This window comes from Arachis stenosperma, chromosome 7 (genome assembly GCF_014773155.1).
Source record: "Arachis stenosperma cultivar V10309 chromosome 7, arast.V10309.gnm1.PFL2, whole genome shotgun sequence".
NCBI lineage: Eukaryota > Viridiplantae > Streptophyta > Magnoliopsida > Fabales > Fabaceae > Arachis > Arachis stenosperma.
Genome location: NC_080383.1, coordinates 87,995,277 through 88,016,458, shown reverse-complemented (window position 1 = coordinate 88,016,458; position 21,182 = coordinate 87,995,277). Strand labels below are relative to the sequence as shown.

The 21,182-nt window shown below is 33.3% G+C and overlaps 2 protein-coding genes across 4 annotated transcripts; both read left to right on the top strand.

Annotated features, from left to right (window-relative positions):
- Positions 1-7,535: 7,535 nt before the first annotated feature.
- On the top strand, positions 7,536-10,090 carry LOC130941531 (uncharacterized). Of its 2 annotated transcripts, none has more exons than XM_057870079.1 (3): positions 7,536-8,108; positions 9,135-9,195; positions 9,350-10,090. In XM_057870079.1, exons 1-3 carry the CDS (start codon positions 7,543-7,545, stop codon positions 9,569-9,571), a joined length of 849 nt encoding a protein of 282 aa, XP_057726062.1. In that variant the 5' UTR covers positions 7,536-7,542; the 3' UTR covers positions 9,572-10,090. The 2 variants fall into 2 exon arrangements, with proteins under 2 accessions (XP_057726062.1, XP_057726060.1); XM_057870077.1 differs by having other exon boundaries at positions 9,135-9,252.
- Positions 10,091-15,881: 5,791 nt separating this feature from the next.
- LOC130941409 (BES1/BZR1 homolog protein 4-like) lies at positions 15,882-19,913 on the top strand. Of its 2 annotated transcripts, XM_057869896.1 has the most exons (3): positions 15,882-16,436; positions 18,736-19,469; positions 19,586-19,913. In XM_057869896.1, exons 1-3 carry the CDS (start codon positions 16,224-16,226, stop codon positions 19,602-19,604), a joined length of 966 nt encoding a protein of 321 aa, XP_057725879.1. In that variant the 5' UTR covers positions 15,882-16,223; the 3' UTR covers positions 19,605-19,913. The 2 variants fall into 2 exon arrangements, with proteins under 2 accessions (XP_057725879.1, XP_057725880.1); XM_057869897.1 differs by having other exon boundaries at positions 18,736-19,913.
- The last annotated feature ends 1,269 nt before the right edge of the window (positions 19,914-21,182 follow it).

Here is a 21,182-nt window from a genome sequence, read left to right as displayed (position 1 = left end):
CTTGGCAAGTCGAGAACTAATCTATCATATATTGATGCTCTATTTATTAAAGGTATGCTGTTAACTAATGAATTGTTAAGCGAGATTCGAGTTTTAAATATTTGTTTAAGCAGACAAATAAAATGACCATTTAATTAATTTAAATTAATTAAAACAAATATTAATTATTTTTAAATTATAAAATATTTATAATAATAATTACTATATATTTTTTATTTAATTTTTTAATAAAATATTTTATATAATTTTATGTATTATCCCGTGTCCTACACGGAACATACACTACTTTACATCCTAAAAAGCATTATCGATAATTCGATATAGCTAAAACAATAAAAAAAGCTAAGATAGAAACAGAATGCATATTTTATAACGAACTCTTATAACATGAATTTTTTTTATGCCTTCACTAGCGTTAGCTTTTGTTTTTGGATGCTCGTGGGTTTTATTTTTGGTTAACCCAGTATTTTTTTTCTTTTAAAGTTCTGATGTTTTTAGGTTTTTCCAAATTCAAACCAATTATAAAAAAAAATAATCTATGTACATTTCTTCTGTCCATAACTCAAAAAAGATAAATTATATTATTAAATTAACCATCTATCTTTATTTCGGTAATGTCACTTGAAATAAATTTTAAGAGACTACAATTGACTATTTGTGTCAGTCATTTTACCTGCTGAATAATCTTAATATTGCTGGTCTTTTTTGCACGTGTTGAAAGCATACCAAATTTACGTAACATCCAGACGTATGAATGTCTTCAACTGTCCATACCATAAAATTTGTCCTGAGAGAAGACCTTGCTTAAAATTTCATAGTGTACTTGTTGAATTGTTGTTTTGAAAAATTTCTGTATCATTGCACATAATATATAATAAGAGTAAATAATCAATTCTGATCATAAAAAATTTAGACACTAATAAAATTGACTACAAAAAAACTAAATAAACTTTATACTTATAAAAGATAAACTATATTTGACAAAAATATTTAATTATTAAATTTTTATTAACTCTATTTAAAAATATATTAAATTCTAAAATTAACTCTATCACTAATCATCTTTAATTTTCAACCTCTTTTTATACCTCCTTTTTTCTTTCTTTTTCTTTCTCTTGTTTAAGAAACAAAATAAAATAAAAGAACTCTAAGCCCCATTTCTATTAGTTTCGTAGCTACACCTCCCTTCCATCAAATTAGAAGATCAACATAACCCGCTTTCATTTCAGCAAGTTCTCTCCCTTTAAGCCTTTAAAATGCTTCTTTTCATCGAGTATTCCATTTTGAATTGAGCATTCAAAATAAGAAGAAGCCTTTCACCACATAAATTTTTAGAACTATTATGTAACTTGTCACCGTGGTGACCCTCCCTGCTTTGACCAAAGAGGTTTATAAGGTTCTTCTTTCCCTTTGACCATTGGCATCAGGTTCGCTATTGACTCTCGTAAAGGCACCCCTTTCTTCTTTTTGAATCTCACTTTTTTCTTTTTTCTTCAAATCCTTTTTTTCCTTCATGTTCAAGTACTATTGTTAATGCTAAAGCTTCTCTGCTTCTTTCTCATAATTTTAAATTATGCTTCTTATAATTAATTAAGTTGTAATTACTATGAATTTAAAAATAAAAGTAAAAAAGTGAGAAAGATGAACAAATTTTAAAAAAAGATAGATTTACATTAAAATTTTTTTTTTGAAATGAAAGAAAAAGAAAAAATAAAGGAGCCATAACAGGAGGTTGAAAGTTAAAAATAATTAGTAGTAGAGTAAATTTTAGAATTTAATGTATTTTTTAAATGAAGTTAATAAAAATTTAACGATCGAATATTTTTATTAAACATAATTTATTTTTTATGGGTATAAAATTCATTTAATTTTTTCGTTGTCAATTTTGTTAATGTTAAAATTTTTCATGATAAGAAATGACTATTTACTCTATATAATAATATAAAGAGTAAATTATTAAAATAGTATCTGAAAGTTTGTGACTAAATCCCCATTTTGGTCCCTGAGATTCACGCGATTACTCATTCTGGTCTTCGAAATTCAAAATTAATTATACTGGTCCTCCAGATTCAAGTTTAGGCACCAATATGGTCCCTCAACTCTTTCCGGTGATGATTAAGCAAATGGAGTGCTGAGATGACACCATTCCTGTCACGTTGGACGCTGTAACGACTAGTTGATGTGGCAAGGATTGTATTGATATCCAATTTAGTCTCCTTTATTAAAACTTTGTTATTATAACTCAGATAAATAATAAGATAATTAGGGTTTCAGGGACTAAATTGGATACAAATACAACCCTTGCCACATCAACTAGCCGTTACAGCATCCAACGTGACAGGAAGGGTGTCATCTTAGCATTCCATTTGCCTAATCATCACCGGAAAGAGTTGAGGGACCATATTGGTGCCAAAACTTAAATCTGGAGGATCAGTATAAGTAATTTTGAATTTTTGGGACCAAAATAAGTAATCGCGTGAATTTGAGGGACCAAAATGGAGATTTAGTCGAAAGTTTGTAGCACTGACAAACCAACCCTAAAAGATGCTAACAACAAATAAGCTTCTAAAAAGATTTAAAAACACAATAAAAAGAACTAAATATTAAATATATATTCTAAAAAATAATTTTAAAGATCCAATTTTGATGTAAGTATTTTTTAAAAAAATGTTTTTATTCTTAAAATTTAATAATTTTTTGTTAGGTAAATGTTTTGAAAAATCTTTTTATTGTGAATGATCAGTTTTTTAAATAAAAAAAATTTAGAGATCATATTTTGTTCTGAATTTTTTCGTATATCTTTTGAATATTTATTTAGATATTGCTAAAAAAATTTAAATTTAATAAATAAGCTATTTGTTAAATATAAAAATTTATTTATTATTTATAAAATATATAATATTTATTAATTTTTTTTCATATTTTCAAATAATTTAAGAATTATTTTATCGATAATATTTAAAAAAAAAATTTTGGTTAGCGGCTGAATTTGTTTAGTAGTGATTGATAGTTAATCCTAATATAATAGGTATAGAATAATCAATTAGTTAATCCTAGTATAATGACTCTATGATACATTCTTTCAAAGGTCCAGGTAAGGGGTGGCAAGCGGGGAAATCTGTCCCGTTCCATCCCGTCCCATCTGGTAAGGCGGTCCCAAAATTCTAGTCTGTCTCGCCTAATAGCGGGCTGATGGGGCCGGCGAGCTAAGCTTGCCAAATAACCTTTTTTTTATTTTTAACTATTAAATAATATATATAAAGGCATAAAAAAATCTCTCCTATTTTTTATTTTTAACTATTATAATTTCTAAAAATATAAACAAATGATAATTTTTATATTCACAAATATTAAAGTCTTTGTAATTATAAATATCTAATAAATATAATTATAAACCAAATTTTCATCCAGAACATAATTATAAATATTATTCTCAAAGCAAAATAAACATAATCCAAAACATAATTATAAATGTTGTCTCTAAAACAAAATAAATATAATCTAAAATACTCAATTTTCATCTTCATTTTCTTGTAAGTTGGGTTGGGGAAAGTTGGATTTTGGTAAAAAAAATATAAAAATACCCCTTGCTAAAAAAATTCTAAGTCCGGCGGGGAAGTCCGCCCCGCCCCACCAAAACCCGCAGTTTAAGCGGTGCGGGTTAGGTGGGCTTCTACTATTTGGCGGTCCCAATTTTTCAGTCCAACCCGCCTTTTTTGGCGGGTTATGTGGACCAGCCTGGCGGGTTTAAGCCCGTTTGCCACCCCTAGATCCAGGACTGTAACCAAAACTAAACTAAGAGTGAATATTCCCAAGGTTCTGAAAACCGAACCCGTCATCGAACCGCTCTAAGTACTGGTTCACTGGTTCATAGGTTCAACCGGTTTGACCGTGGTTGAACCGTAAAAACCGTTTTATAATAAAATAATAATTAAAATGTAAATAAGCACATGAAAATATAATTATAGTCTAATCTAAACTTTAAAATATCATTCAAATTAAAAGTACTACATAAACCAAATGTTATAATCTCATTCAAATACAAATTCAAAGTTCAAAAGTCCTCAAACAACCAACCAAACCCAACATAGCATCATCAAAATGATCTAAGTTTGTCATCAATCATCAAAATCCTCCATAATTTGCTGCAGATTTCCCTCATTGATTTCATCACCTTCATTTCCACTACTTGGACCAGAAAAAGCAAGCGGTGCAGCATAAAATGTACTAGTACTACCACCACCACCACCTTGATCTAAATCAGCATCAATCTCATCTAAAAAAATATAACACATTATCAATAAATTAAAGATCAAATGTATTGTAATTTATTGTCTGATCAATAAACTATAATACTCACCAAGCAAGTCTTCAATATTACTTGGAAGATCAAGCTCTTTTTCAACAACCTCTTCCGTCACCCAAAAATCAACCTTATCAATAGTTCTTGGTTGATACTTTCATCCATACCTAAACATTACCAGCAATCTAACCCAATAATCTCAACTCTCAACTATCTCAAGTTCACAACAAACAAAATCCAAAATTCAAAGTCTAGCAGTTCACAGTGTCACAAAATCAGAACTCACAAAACTATGTCACAAAATCAGAGTTTACAAGATCAGACTTCACTAAATCATGTCACAAATTCAGAGTTAAGAAAATCAGATTTCACGAAATCATGTCACAAAATCAAAATTCAGTTCACAAAATGAGTTCAGAAAACCAGAGTTCACAGTTTCAGAATTCAGAGTTCATCATGTCACAAAATCAAAGAGCTACTCAATGAACAGAGTTCACAATATCAAATTTCATCACAGCATCAGAGACTCAAAGTTCATCACAGTATTTACAGTATTCAGAGTTCATCACAGTTTTCAGAGTTCATAAAAAAATCACAGTATCACAGTATTCAGACTTCAGAGTTCATCACAGCTACTCAATGAATCATAACTAAAATTTCAATTACCTGGAACTCGAAGGCTTTCTCTCGGAGCTCGAAAGGAACCTTCAGGCTTCATCGCCGAGTCGAGTGGTGACGGAGAGTAGGAGAGTGGGAGACAGACAGCGACGCCGACTCCAGTGGTGACGAAGCTCACTGCGCGACGGAGCTCACTGCCGTGTGGCCGTGTGCGCCGGTGAGATCCTGATGGGTGATGGTGTTCTCTACTTCTCTCTGAAGTCTGAACCTTGATGAACGATGAGAATGGTGATTGGTGAAGCTGAATTGTGAAATGGGAAGGGCGAAGGCATTACCGATTTAGGGTTGCCGAAGAGAGAAGGGTCGAAGAGACGAAGACAACAACACTCAGGGTCAGGGAGTCAGGGTTGCCGTTCATCACAATGATTTAGGGTTCAATTCATCAATTGTTCCTGAGCTCCAAAACGGCAGCGTTTGCTGCTAAGCTCAAAAACCGGCCGGGTCACGGTTCGGTTCGACCGACCGGTTACCGGCCGGTTCACCGGTTCAATTCCGGTTCTCTGATTTCACGGTTTTTCTTATTGCCCGATTCGTTTTACCTTCCGGTTCCCGGTTCGACCGGCCGGTTCGAACCGGTTTTCAGAACCTTGAATATTCCACATAATTATCTCGAAAGGATAACGAGACCTCCAAAAAAAACACCTAACTCGGCGCTTGATATTTTTTTTAGGACTGATTAGCTCCTGTGCACAAAAAATAACATTAACTTTTTTTGACACAGAAACTAATCCGTCCTATAAAAATAAGGGAAAAAGACAGATAGGTCCCTAACCTTTCAAACTTTTGACAAATACATTCCTGACAAAATTTAAATACAAAAAAGTCCCTGACTTTAACAAACGGAGGACAATTTAGTCCTTCCGTCTATTTGCCTCTCATACACCTAACGGAATTGGCTGACGTGGCTGAAACGGTGTACAGATGTCCGTTACGGTGCCACGTTGGAAGGGGAAAAAAGTTCGAAGGACAAATAAGTCCTTGACGTCATTTTACAAATAAAGTTCGAAGGACAAATAGGTCCTTGAGAATTTTTTTTTCATTATGCTTCTATCATGAGAATTTAGTTTATAAAATTAGGCTAATTTTTTTTTTGTATGGAAAAAATATTGGTGTTTTTGTTGAAAATGGGAGAATGTAGTCTAATTATAGATGGGTGGATTTTTTTTTTGTGGGAAGTCAACACGTGGGGGGCGTGGTGCAACACGTGGCATCATTCTGGCCAACACGTGGGGAGCGTGTTGAACACGTGGCAGCATCTTAGCCAACACGTGGGGGCGTGTTGAATAATTTCCACAATACTGTAATACACTTCAAATATCAATATTCAACCAAAACACCAATTTTCTTTCCATATTAAAAATAATTTCTGATAAAATTATGCTTGTATTTTGAAATCTAGTTAACTTGTTTTATTCTACAATTTAAATTATTTGTATTAAAATTGTAGAAATTGGGCTTGTTATGTTTCTACTCTTTTTCTTAAATTGCATTATTTTAGTTTTAGTGCATTTGTGTATTATATTAGAATTTGTTAAATTGCATTAGTTCAGTTTTCATCATACCAGTGGCATTAGTTAGCATCAGTTCATTTATGCATCAAGTTAGCATTAGTTCATTTGTGCATCATTCATGTATTAAGTTAGCATTAGTGCATTTGTGTATTATATTAGAACTAGTATTTTTATGCATAATAACATTACGAGAATATATTTTTTTTAATTATAGTTCACTTTGTTCTAACAGTATAAATTATGCATGACACAAAAGATTTATAAAATCAAACTACTTTTACAAAAAAGTCGTAAGTTGACAAAAATTTTTGACTAAGAAGACCAAGATATTTGCAGATAAAAAATTAAATAATAAGATTTTTAGTTATTATTTTTATATGAAAAAGTCTAATTTTTTATTAGTAATTAATTTTAACATTCGTTATCTAAAATTTAAAATAATTTAATGTGTAAAATTTTACATTTAAAATATTTTAATTGTAAAAAAATATCGAATGACATATTTTGATTTGTCAAATTACTAATATAAAATATAATTATATATAGAGTAAAAATAGTAGAGAGAAATATAAAAATAGAGAGAGGTAGATGAGAGAATTTAGCAAATGAGTTTATTAATTTTGAAAAAAAAATTTCTCAAGGACCTATTTGTCCTTCGAACTTTATTTGTAAAATGACGTCAAGGACTTATTTGTCTTTCGAACTTTTTTCCCCTTCTAACGTGGCACCATAACGGACACCTGGACACCGTTTCAGCCACGTCAGCCAGTTCCGTTAGGTGTATGAGAGGCAAATAGACGGAAGGACTAAATTGTCCTCCGTTTGTTAAAGTCAGGGACTTTTTTGTATTTAAATTTTGTCAGAAATGTATTTGTCAAAAATTTGAAAAGTCAGGAATCTATTTGTCTTTTTTCCTAAAAATAAAGCTCAAAAGTCGGGTTAGTATTTTTTTTGTCAAGAACCTCGTTGTTTTTTAGAGCTATTTTGGATTTTTCTCCCCTAAAAACTATACTTGTATCATTACACTTTTACACCTTCGCTTTCATTTCGATGGCTCTGCCGAGGAACCTCCTCTCTCGCTGCCACATCAAAACCCCACCTTTCCCTCACTCTCACAGACTCGTCACCACCACCAATCACCACCACAACAACAACAACAACAACAAGAAGCAGCCCCTCCACGCCCTCTTCATGGAAGCCGTTGGCCTCAAACACCACCACCATCCCCAACAAGAACAAGAATCAGAATCAGAGAGCAACTTCGAGTTGAAGAGAAACCTCACACAGTTACAGCAGCAACTCAGGACTTTTAACAAACACGTGCCGGTCATTAACACCAAGAGGAGGAGCTTGTTTTCTGTCTTCACCAACCAGCCTCCTGAACACGACACCCAGATTGTGAACAACAAGAAGAGGGAGCCAATGATCTTGAAGGAGCTTTCACCAGAAATGGAGGGTTTTCTGGAGCTTTTGTTCCAAATGGGGTACTTCAACCATGCCAATTTCGCAAAGGGTAAGGACATGTTTGATCTTAGCTGGTTTGATACTGAATTTGGAAGAGGGTATATAAAGTTTGCGGCGCAGAGATTCGGCAGGGAGAAACAAGAATTGGCCAAGTAAGAATGCTCTTTTATGTTTGGTTTTTATAAAACGGGAAGATTAGTTACTATGAATCAATGTGAATTAGTTACTTAATGGTTACCACATTGTTATATGCGTTTGATTTCAATTGAAAATATATAAGAGGATGTCAAACTGTGACTGTTGATCATGAAGAGGTTTAAGTATAAATTTAGCTAATCCCTCTAGTGGGATAAGTATTTGTCATTAATTTTGATTAGCAGAGTGACTAATGAATAAATTGCACTGTTTTCTACTTAAGAGAGATGACTTTGGATTGTATAGGCTTTTAGGTTAATGAGTTGATAAACTACCATGCTATGGCAGGTAGCTAAAATCATAGCAATGATATCATTATTTTAAGACCTGTGAGTTTGTGATTAGATTTTCTATACTTCCATGAAAAGAAGTGGGTGACTTATCAAGTATGTTTGATGTTCAATATAGGGTTTTGACTTCTATCCAATCCGAATTGGGCTTTTTTAAGTGATTATCTTGTATGCAAAGTGTAACATGTTGAGTACCACTGAATCTATTTGAGGAGTTTATCCATCTCAGGTCTTGTTAGATGCCAAGGATATTTCTTTCCTATTAGTTGATTTTACTGATAGTTGATATGTGGTTGGTCTGGCGACTTCAAAACACAAGTATATGCTTTAAACTCACAAATAGTAACTGATTTGTGATTGTCATGATGAAATGAATGTCTAAAATATCTACTTTTGGGATTCTGGATTTGTTTTTTTATATTTAGTAGACAATTTAATTGCATGGGAGAAAGAAACCTAAAATTGGTTGCCATACATTAAACTATCTTCCATTGTGGAGAAACTTTTTACAATTATCAAGTTTCTGATTCTAATTCTATGATATTGCCTATGCAAGCTTGCAAGTGGCTAGATTTGCATTTCCCTTTAAAATTGGATTGGAATTGCATTTTCATTTCAATTTTTTCCCCGGTATTTATATTTTGTAATTTTCTCTGAATTATTAATTTCTTGAACATGAATTTTGATTCACAGATGGCTATCAGGAAGTGCTTTAAAAGAAGTGGCAATGTTTGGCTGTCCCTCCGTCGACAAGGCAAGTGTCTTTCCTTGCAAACGACTACGAAAATTCTTTGAGGTTCCAGAAAACACTGTAAGGCATAAGTGCACCAAATACTTCCACTTTGTGGTCTAATATATCTATCATATACCTGCTTGCTGTTGTCATTTACAGTTTCATTCTCCATCAGGTTTGCAGCAAATGCGCGCTGAGAGAATCTTGCAAGTTTGAAAATCAAAGTGTGTGGAAAGGTGACACCAAGATTTTGAACTTGGTTGTGGTCATGAAGGTACTTACCTCATATGATTTAGAGATGGTGCACCCTAAACTGGTAGTTCCTGATACAGTGAAAAACTCAGTCCGTAAATTGCTGAAGGAGGCTACGAAATTGAGTCAAACCATATCTGATTAGCTTTTTCCTACAAATCTCTTAGAAGCATTTAGAGTCTCATGAAAATGAAATATGGTTTAGTCCAACCAAGTTTATTAAACTCTCGAGTTAACTCCTACAAGTTCAGGTTCCCAAATTGAGTGTAAAAGCTGAGTTTTATGATTGAAGTTTACTAAAACTCCATGAGCTTAGGCAAATTCAAGTTTGATAACCTTTGAGTCTAGCCTTCACATTTTAACCAAGTGGTTGCTTGTGAGCATACTTGGGACTTCCAAACCATCTTTGAAGATGGATGCTTTTACGGTATGATCCTAAATTGTTACCAATTGATGCTCAAAGGCAATATTCAACCCACCTGAAGAAGAAAACCACTCCAGAAATTCAGAAATTCAGATGAGTGGTGAAGTTCGTTGCACAATGCAATCATATCACTTTTTTTAATTGGTCTTTGCTGTCTTTCTCTCAAGTCTTGAATACAGTGTCATTTCATATTGTGTATCGAATTTAACTTATGTAACAAGTTAACTTGATTTTGCTATATTTTGAAAAACATATCCCTTGAGATTTAAGTAAAATACATTTGGTATTTGGTATTTTCTAAAATTAACATTAACCTCAGCTAAAAAGTGGCTTAGAGAAGGTCATATGAGCTATATAAATACTCCTTCCATTTCAAAATAATTGTTGCTTTCACTCTTTGATTTAGATACATTAATTTTTCAATGAAACCAAAGAAGGAAAGTGCAAGTATTTTGAAAGAGAGTTAGTAGGGAGTTATGAATTGGGTAAAGTATATTTTTTATTTTTGAAGTTTGTTAAAAGATTCAAAAATATCTCTAAGGTTTATTTTGTTTTAATTTTGTTCTAGAAGTTTTCGATTTACATCAAATATACTCTTGGCAGTTAGTTTTTCAAAAAGTTTAGGACCAATTCAGTAACAATTTCAAAAGAACAAATTTTAATACAAACAAATCTAATATAATTGTCATGCATTATTGTTAAATTGGTTTTAAATTTTCTGAAAATTTAGCTGTTGGTGGTATATTTTATGCAAATTGAAAACTTTAAAAACAAAATTTAAAAAAAATTTAAGAATATTTTAAAAATTTTTGAAAAGCTGAAGAACACAAAATATACTTTAGTCTTATGAATTTTATTGAGCTTGTCATGGAATAGGAAAGTTAGTTTTTTTTTTTTCCTTCTTGGTTGCGGAAAGTTAGTTTAATTTATCCGGTTTTTTTTTTGTCAGGAAGTTATCCTTATTCCTTGGGTTCTCGGGAGTTCTTAGTGGGGCTTGTATGAGAAAAGGAAATAAATTATCCATTAGCATCAGCATTTTGGAATAAAGGCCCAGAATGTTAAGAGGAGAGATGCATTTAATTTCTTTCTAGACACATTTAATATGGCCCAGAGCTCACATTTTTGTTTCTAACAATTGAAATCCATTTACCAATTGAATCCTATTATATCCAGAGATTTACTTCAATAAATTGGTTCTGTATATGATATTTTACTCAATAATTACTTTAGATATTTCGATCTAACATTATTTAAATATCACAACCTAATTACATGTCCTTCGTTGTATTATTGATGTTTATAAGTAGTTAAAACTATGCTATTCTTTTGTCAATTCTCAATATCCAGCTTTAAAAAGGGAATAATAAGAGTAAACCAATTCTAAAAATATCAAAAACGAATAAGATAAAAAAGAAAAACAAAACAAACGATGGGCACATCCTAGTACCAACGAATAACGATAGCCAGTAGCCACAACAAGAATGGACCAACAAATTCGTCCCCATCTCACAAGTTATGGAGAACTGCACATGATATGGCAAAGTTGAAAAAAATAAAAATAAACGGTGGGGTATGGAAACGAAGGACAATAGAATCAGAAAGATATTGAATGACGTGAGGGAAGAAGCATAGTTAGCATTTGGCAGAAATTGGTATTTGTCTGTTTCTTTTTGTCGGGAGGGAAAAAGAAGCAAACTATATGAGACACGCATTTATTTATTTTCAATTTTTTCATTGTTCAACATTATTATTATCAACCTAATTACGTTCAAGTATTTTTTTAATCCAAATTTAATCAAGTATATTTAAATTTAACAAAAATTACTTTCATTACGCACGTATATACGCGTTTTAATAACACTTCTTCGTTTTCATCTTTGCATTTTTTCTTTTTTTTCTTTTTTTTTCATTTTTCCCCTTCTTTGTCTTCGCATTCCTTCTTCTTCTTCTTCGCGTTCTTTTTTCTTCTTCATTTTCGTGTTTCTTTTTTTTCGCGTGTTTTCTCTCAATCGTCATTCTTTTATTGTTGCTGTTGTTGCTGCATTTTTTCTTTTCCTCCTTTTAATTGAGGTTCATTTGGATTTAGAAATGAACCGAATTTGGATCAGATTTGGTGAATACTTAACAGTAGTATCAAATGAACCTTACTCAATTTACAGATGAATCGAATTCGATTCAGATTTAAACAAAAAGTGATAAACATTTAATCAACAAGAAAAAACACATTTCAATTCATTTCTTCATGCAAATGAATTCAATTAAACTAAGAGATAAACCGAATTTTTTAAGGAATAACAGATTTGGTGAATACTTAAAAGTAGTATCAAGTAAACCTAACTCAATTCACAAATGAACTGAAGATTTAGATTTGAACAAACAATTAAAAAATTACTTAAAAATTTTGGTCAATACTTATCAACAGTATCAAGTAAATTTCAATTAACAAACAAATGAACCAAAATAAATTAAGAAATGAACCGAAATTATTTAATGATGACATCAGAAAAAATCAGAATTAATAAAGATCTTAGCAAAATATTGATGTTATTGGTGATGATAATAACGAAAAAGAAAAAGAAGAAAACGTAATATTGGAAAAGAGAAGAAGAAGAAGGATGAAGAAGAGGATGAGGAGAAAATATAAGAGAAAAAGGAGAAGGAAGAGAAGGAGGTGCATAATTTAAAAAATTGTTATAACAACTTTGTTAAATTTAAATTAAGTATTTTGTTTGGATGTAGAGCTTTATTCTATTATTATTATTAATTTATTATATATAGTTATATACATGAATTGCGTATTACATGTACCATACAAGTATGTAGTATGTATGTACACTATTACAATACAAAATACATGTAGTACGTTGACCGGTCTTTGCCACATTTTTGCACGTGCTTTGATTCTTTCCAGTTTCACTCCGTGGCGATATTACAACCAATGGGAGGCACTGCCTCTCAATGCGTCACCCTCTATTACAACTAATCTAATCTAATTCGAGGAATGTATTTGCTAAACATTATCTTAATAATGTTATAATAAAAAATAATTACGGGATTAAATTATTGCTGAAGCAGACACAAAACACAATGTAATTAGAATAAAAAATAATTTATTTCTTAATGAGAAACGAGGTTGGAGAAAGAAAGAAAGTAGGGCACACACGTTTGTGGCAAGGGATTGAGAATTGGACGAAGCACATTGGCTGAAAACATAAAAAGCCATTGGGTAAAGTGGGACCCACAAGAGTCATGCAAAGCCGTGGGGTCACGTGAAAGTCACCACCCTCCGCCACCAACATCATCGGCTCCTGTCTTCCTTCTCCACGCAACGCGTGTCGCGTGCACCCCACTGTCCCTCTCAAGCACGTGCAACCTTACACCTACGCACGTGCCTCTTTCCTCATCTGAGATTGAGATGAGATACCGTTACGGAAACGACGCTATAGCTGTAGAGCACACTTTTTGAAATGGGTATTTCTTTAACGATTCTATGCCCGAAAGAGCCAAGTGGAAATTACTAGAGTACCCCTGGCACAGTTCCAGCCTTTTCTTCTTGTCTTGTTGTTACCGGGATTGTCGAATTATCCACTATCACCATCACAAAGGCTCATGGCATTTCAACATCAGTTTTGGCTTTTCAGGTCAAATAAGCGTGCTTTGTAATAATGCAACCTTTTTCGCTCTTTAACCATCACCCCCAACCCTACCAAACAAAGCTTGGCTTCTAACTTCTAATTCAATCATTTGATACAAGCTAGAGCGTTTTTGCTTCTACTGCATTTTTTTTGGATGATACAAAAAAATTCATTAAATAGGGTGGATTTGTTGACACTTGTATTATATATTTGCTTATAATATTCTTGTATGTATTTGTCTAAACAATCCTTATTTAAATAGGGTAATTTTATTAAAATTATTAAACACGTTATTTATTTACCAATTTACATTATTATTTACTTTTTGGCATCACTTATAGTTAGCTGGTGGAATACTTCATCGTGTTATTTTTTGTCCTGTCGCATACATTCTTTAGTTATTTATTCATACTTTTATGCTTGTTTTAAATTCTTAATTATTTTCCATCCAAACAAACAAACATAAAAAATTTTATGATATTCTACTTCATCTTTCCTAATTTCGTAGAAAAATAAAAAATTCACTACATAGTTCAAAAAGCTTCCATATTACCGTCTTTTTTTTTTTTTTTTTTGTTCAGACAAGTGTTCATTTGATCATCTTATTAGTGACTTAGATTAATTATTGAGTACTACCATTAACTATTAAATATTAAGTAACACGTCTTATTAAAAGCATAATAGGAGCTAAATTGTAAATTTTACTTTGCATATTGTCCTTTTAGGGACCGCCTAAACATTAATTTCTTTTTAGTAAAATTTAATCCGGTCTTTATTTACTTTCACTAAAAAAAATATTTTAATTCTCAACCTTTTTATTTTAATAATAAAAATTAATTTTGTAGGAATTTTATTTTTAATTTATGAAGGTTTAAACTTCCACAAACTATTAATAAGTTTATTTACAAAGACCTTTTAAAAAAAACTATATTTAAACAAATTATTTTTTTATTAATCCAAATCATTCATATTAAATCATAAAAAAATTATAGAAAAAGTATAGGTAACTAATAACATTCTTAAATAATGTGTGAACAATGTGAATTAATAGGGTTAAAAGAGTAAATTTAATGAGTAGCATTAAATTAGGGTGTAATGTACTTGTATTTGATTGGTAGTTGTTCATGTTGTTCAAGATAATCATTATTCCCCTAACATTCCCTGAAATTATATATCATAGTGCGATAGCATACTTGTACCCATAAAATTAATTAAAGAGATGTCTCAATCTTCCTCAACCAAAACCTTATGTATCATTGATAGGATTGAATTGTAACTCCCTTGATGGAAAAAAAAGCGATAGAGGCAGTTTTGGTATGTTGGGGACCAAAATCATAAAGTTATTATTTATATTTGAGCATGACACCCATTAAATCTTAAAGTCCAAATAAAATAGTATCTAAAGCCCAAATATATTCTATTATATAAAAATTGGATTTTTGTACTTAATGATATAATTGACGTGGTATGCTTTTGAGAGTGTCTCCCGATTTAGAAGATGAAGCAGATGCAGAAGCAGATCGAAAGCAGATGCAGAAGAAGGAGCAGATGCAGAAGCCGAAGCAGAACTACCGGCGCTTCCTCGACGGCAACTCATGGGTGAATCGGTGACGACGGCTCAGCAGCGTGGTCTCCCTCCAAGGCCCAATGACGATGCAACGGCGGTGGCGAGCCCTAGTAGCGTTGGCACATCTCCTTTCCCTCTTCTCTTCTCCTCCGTCGCAACCCCTCTCTCCTTTCTTCTTTATTTCGGCGACTACATTTTTATCAATTTTAGATTTTTTTTGAGCAGTTCGATTGGATCTTCATCGATTTTTACTAGTTTGACTGGTTCTCACCAATTCTTGACCTTAAATGATATTTGAATTGGTTGGAGGTTTGGTTTTATCAATTTTTAATCCAACCGATCAATTTGGTTCGATTTTTACAACTATGACTATATTGTTGAAAAGAACTTTAATTTTTATTATTATTTAATAAAACTCTCACAAATTACAAATAAAATTTTTACAAAATTATTTTTTGTCATTATTTAATAAATTTTTATCGTATTATTTGAAAATAGTAAAATTAAAAATTAAAAATATCTCTTTTTTTAAATAAAAAATACCTTATCCTTAGTTAAAATGGATAATGGGTCTTCATTATTTTTTTTTAAGAGATCATTTTGCATCTTAAATGAGTTAAATCTTAATCCATCGTTTGCATGTGGAGGGGCAGCGCTTGGGGTTCAGTCAACCATAGGCACGTAGTCGAGTCAGACACGTACGAAGTCACACAACTCCACTCACAGCCACAGACCACAACAATAATTAATAAATGGCACAATCGTAATAACTTTGGAAAACCAAGGCCAATTAATTTTCCCCCAAACATATTTAACCCAACCCTTTCTCACCGGCTACACTCTCTTCGCTCCTCTCTCTTTTTTCCTCACAAAAGTCTCCAAAATCCCGTTCCTCATTTTCCGATCACCTTCCTTCGATTCAAACTCTTCCATAATCCAGCGTCGTTTTCCTCCGATTCCACTCTCCCGAGTTACCCCGAGTTACCACTATTCCAAGCTCGCCGACACCACCCACCGCTCCGATGAGCGATCTCGCCGGATAACACGCAGGGATCGCGGCCGCCACGTTCGAATCGGTTGTTTTTCTTGATCCTTATTTATTCGCTGGTTCTGAGGAGAGGAAAAGGGTTTCTTCGGTAGTGGTTGTGCCGGAGGATTTTTCTCCGGCGAGATGACGGGGGCGAGGCAGCCTACTTGGAAGGAGAGGGAGAACAACAAGCGGAGGGAGCGGCGGCGGAGGGCGATCGCCGCCAAGATCTTCGCCGGGCTGAGAATGTACGGAAACTACAAGCTCCCGAAGCACTGCGACAACAACGAAGTTCTTAAGGCGCTGTGCAACGAAGCCGGTTGGACCGTTGAACCTGACGGCACCACGTATCGGAAGGTAATGAAATAGGCAAAAAGCTTCACCTTTGATGTTACTGTTGAACAATGCTATTTTGTTTTGGTTGTTTAAATTAAATTTATGTTAGCTGTTATGCAAAAATTGATTGTGAATTTGTGATCATCTTTTGTTGTTTTGATGCTATGTGAGGTTTGAGTTTGAGTTTATTTTGATTTTGCAGTGTTAAAATGCTGATGTTAGTGTTGCAATTCTTTTGGACTTTTGGTGTTTAGTTTTGGGTGTTGATTCTATTGCTTTTTAGGGGATTTCACTTCACCAGTGTACGTTAGATCTGGTTGGAGCTAAGCTATTGTGCCTTCTCTCTCTCTCTCTCTCTCTCTCTCTCTCTATTGAGCATGGAGAACAAAAGATTCGTTGTATGGTGTGTTGTTTTAGTCCTCATGCGATAGATAGGATGAAGGCATAGATCTCGAGGTAAAGGAATGTGAATAAAATGGCCATTATGGGTTCGAGGGAGTGCCAGAAAGGTGGAAATCATCTTGCATTTGATACCCGGAAGTGGGAATTAGAGGGGGTTTAAAGGGGTAGTTTTGTCAGCTTAAAAAAGTGTCCTCATAGTCATTGGTAATGTATTTATTTGTGTGTGCGCGCGCCTGCTTAGGGGTAACATGGCAGAAGCCTTTTGCAGACATTGCATGGTACTCTGATTTGGATAGCCACTTTTCTTTCTTCCATTTGTTTTTGGGGAGAAAAGAGGGGGGTTCCTTGAAAACCCGTGATATTTCTGTTTTTTTTTTTAAGGGGATTTTGCAGTTGTATTTATTTGTTTCTGCAGTGGCCACCCACCTTTATTGATGACGCCCTACATAAAGTGTTCAATAATGCCGGCTATTACTGGAGATGTAGCTTGTTTTGACTCGCCAGATTTGTTTATGCTGAATAGGGCCTTTTGTCTGGGTTTGGTTTGGTTTCTCTTCTTTTGCTTTTTTTTCTTTCTCTTTTTCTTTTTTTTTTTAATTGTTTTTGGTAAAGAAAGGGGTTGGAAGCACGTGTGTTTTGGAGAGAAAAAGAAGGGGAAAAAAGAGAGAAAAAATAAAAAGAGAGGGGGGAGGGGGGGGGGGGTGTTGTACAATATTCTATCTTCGTTAAAAGCAAACTACTTGTGATAATTAATGTAACTTGAGTTAAGGTGTTAAGTGATGTCTTGGAAATTTGTAGTTGCTCTCTAAAGACTTTGGCATCTAGGTTGATGTATTCTGTTTAAAAAATTTAATGCATATGAACATATAAATATGTTTAAACTCTTCAATACCAAACTTTTGGAAGCTGGTCTTCATCAGTAATGGAATGGATGTAATTGAATAAAGTAAGAATGACAACTTGAAATCGAGTTGAATCAGGTAAAACTACAGGAAACTAATCTTGTAAGATTAGTTGTACAGTTTGTGTATTTAATGTTCTATATTCAACTTGGTCCCTTTTGCATTATGTGCTGGATTGATTGCTTACAATGCTCTATTGATAAATTCTATGCTTTACTTAAATAATTCTATGTTTTACACCACCAATGTTGGATATATAATTACAAATTATTGTTACTATTAATAGTGATTTTATGATTTAAGAAGTGTTTGGATCATTTTTTTTTTTGGGGTACAAGCATATGTGAGAACTTTACCTGTGGACTGTGGTATTATGACAGGGAACAGGTTTGCTCAGTTATTTTCTTTTTGAGTTCACATTTTTTTTTGAGTTCACAAGTAATTGATGTTAGGGGTGGCAACATGCACCCTACCTGCGGAGCGGGTTTGAGCGTGGGTCAGGTAGGGTGCGGTTTGAGTTTCAACCTTATCCGACCAACCCGCACCTTATATATGTATATGTTATAGGTAGGTGTTGAACCAAATACCTCTTACTTAGTGTAAAAGATTTTTACTATTGAGCTAAGATCCTCAATTGATAGTTTAAAACTTGTTTATATGAAAACCAATTCTATTTTAGTAATACAACATTATATCACAACATTTTATTTGTGTTTGTGTTATTAATTCAAGGACTTTTATGTAGAATTGAACATTTGGTGGTTATGTTGTTTATGGGACGATTGTGTTGTTTGTGGAATGATTATGTTGTTTGTATTGAATTTTTAATTTGCATGCTCGTTAGGTTATACCGCGAAAACCTTGTTAATGAAGAAATTGCTACATTGTTGTTTGTAATTTGGATCTCTGTCGTTGCTTATGTAATATATTTTAATTATAAAAATTCTAGTTGTTTCATTCTGACAATTTTACATGCTATCTCTAGATTCTTAACCTTGAACAATTTGTAAATGAAGGGATGCAAACCTGTTGAACGCTTGGAAGTTGGTGGTTCTGCAGTGGCAACCCCATGTTCATCTTTCCATCCAAGTCCCTGTGCTTCCTATAATCCCAGCCCAGGATCTTCTTCGTTCCCTAGCCCGCGCTCATCTCCCTTTGCCACAAATGCCAATGCTGATCCGAATTCACTCATTCCATGGCTCAAGAACCTCTCATCTGGATCATCGTCAGCTGCCTCTTCAAGGATTCACCAAATATTCATTCATAACGGCTCAATTAGTGCTCCTGTCACTCCTCCACTGAGCTCTCCATCTGCGCGAGCTGAATGGGAAGACCAGCCTGCCAATCCCATGGTGGGTGTACAGCAGTACTCTTTCATTCCTTCCTCCACTCCTCCAAGCCCTGGACGCCAAGTTGTTGACCAAGATTGGTTCGGCAAGATTAGGGCTCCACAGGGTGATGGGACAACTTCTCCAACCTTCAGCCTGGTCTCCTCAAACCCATTTGGCGTCAAGGAGGAGACTCTTGGTGGCAGCAGCTCCTGCAACTGGACGCCAATTCCTAGTGGTACTTGTTCTCCTGTTGTCGCCGCAAGCTCTGATCACACAACAGATATTCTGATGGCTGAAGCTGCTTCAGATGAGTTTGCCTTTGGAAGCACCAAAAAAGGTTTTGTGAATGCCTGGCAAGGAGAGAGGATCGTTATTGGGTCAGATGATCTTGAGCTCACCCTCGGGAGCTCAAAAACCAGGTAGCTAGGATCTTAATTTATCAAGTGTTTAAAAGTTATATTCCCATGCAGGTGTATGAGAAATCAAAATATATTCTCTCAATAAATTCCTAACCTAAATTTTGTTATGTTGCAAGCAAACTTCTGCATAAATGAACAGCCAGTGGTTCACATGACTTTGACACCCTTTTTGTCTGCTCTGTAACAAAGTTGGAGAAGGGAACAACCATAGTGAGCACAAGCAACTGCTGATGGTTTGGTTTGTTAATTTTTTTTTATCAGGTCTTAACTTATTTAGTAGTTTTGTATACACTAGTTAGGTTTAGGCGTTTTGCTGCCATTGACTTGGTCAGTGTCGTGTCCACAAACCCTGAATTCTATTAGAAAGATCAATATACGTGTATGGATCTTGGTATGATATTGAATGAAATTCTACTTGGAGATTCAAGTGTACTTGAATGGCCATGGGATGTTTTCTTTGTTTTTCTGATTTTATTAGGGAGCCTGCACTGAAACTTTAACCTTTGTTCAAAGTATGGCCGTGGGATGTTTCCTTCAAGAATTACCAACATCATTTGAAAAATTACATTTCTCAAAATGCCTCATTCATGACATAAGAAGTAAGAACTCTGTATAATAACTGTTAATTGCTCAACAACCCAAAAGTAGGTAGGGGTGGCAACCGGCATGTCTGCCCTACCTTGCCAAAGCCTGCAGGCCGACCCGTCCCGCCTAAAAACACGGTGTGGAAATACTATTATGCTTTTTGGCGGATTGGCGACTTGATAGGCTGCCTCTTTTTCAAACTACTTTTTTACTTTGGACAAAAAATATTTAGTTAAAATAAAAGGAAGAGTTAATAGTTAAAATCGTTCTTGAAAAATAACCTTATCTCTATTTTGGTCTTTGAAAGACAAAATTAATCGAAATCGTTCCCGAAAGATACACGACTTGGTCACGTTAGTCCTTCTATCAGTTGGATGATGACGTGGTGGGTTAATGACACGTGTCACAAGATGATTGGTTGACGTGTCAGATCAGTGACACGTGTCACTTGACATGTAAAAAAGTTATTTATAATCAAAATAGTTTTTGAAAATTCAGACGTAAGTCATTTTCATCTCTAAAATTTTAAAAATTAGTCAAATTAGTCCTTATATAATTTTTTTATTTTTTCTTGATAATATTAAATTTGAAATATTTTTTGATCTACTAATTTTAATAGAAATGTAATTGACAAACAAAAAATTAGTAATTATATCTTAAAATTTTTTTCAATAAAATTATCTCTCTCCTTTAATTCTTCTCGATTTCTCTTATTCTTTTCTATTCTAAAACATTTTTCTTATATTATTACATTTTGCTGGAATATATATATATATACTCAAAATTAAAAGGTATGTATTGTTTAACCTAAACAAAGTTATATGCTCAAAATTAAAATTCATGTATGTTAACCTAAACAAAGTTATATGTCCAAAATCAAAATTTATGTATGTTAATCCAAACAAAGTTATACCACTTTTTTTTCTACTACGTCTTTTTTTTTTTCATTACGGTATTACTTATGTATAGGATGTAATGGTAGTGACATTAAAAGTCAAAATTCAAGACAATTCACAAATTTTGCTTCAATTTTAAACTTTACAAAATATTAAAAATTTGTTACTTAATTATTATTATTATTATTATTATTATTATTATTATTATTATTATTATTATTATTATTATTAT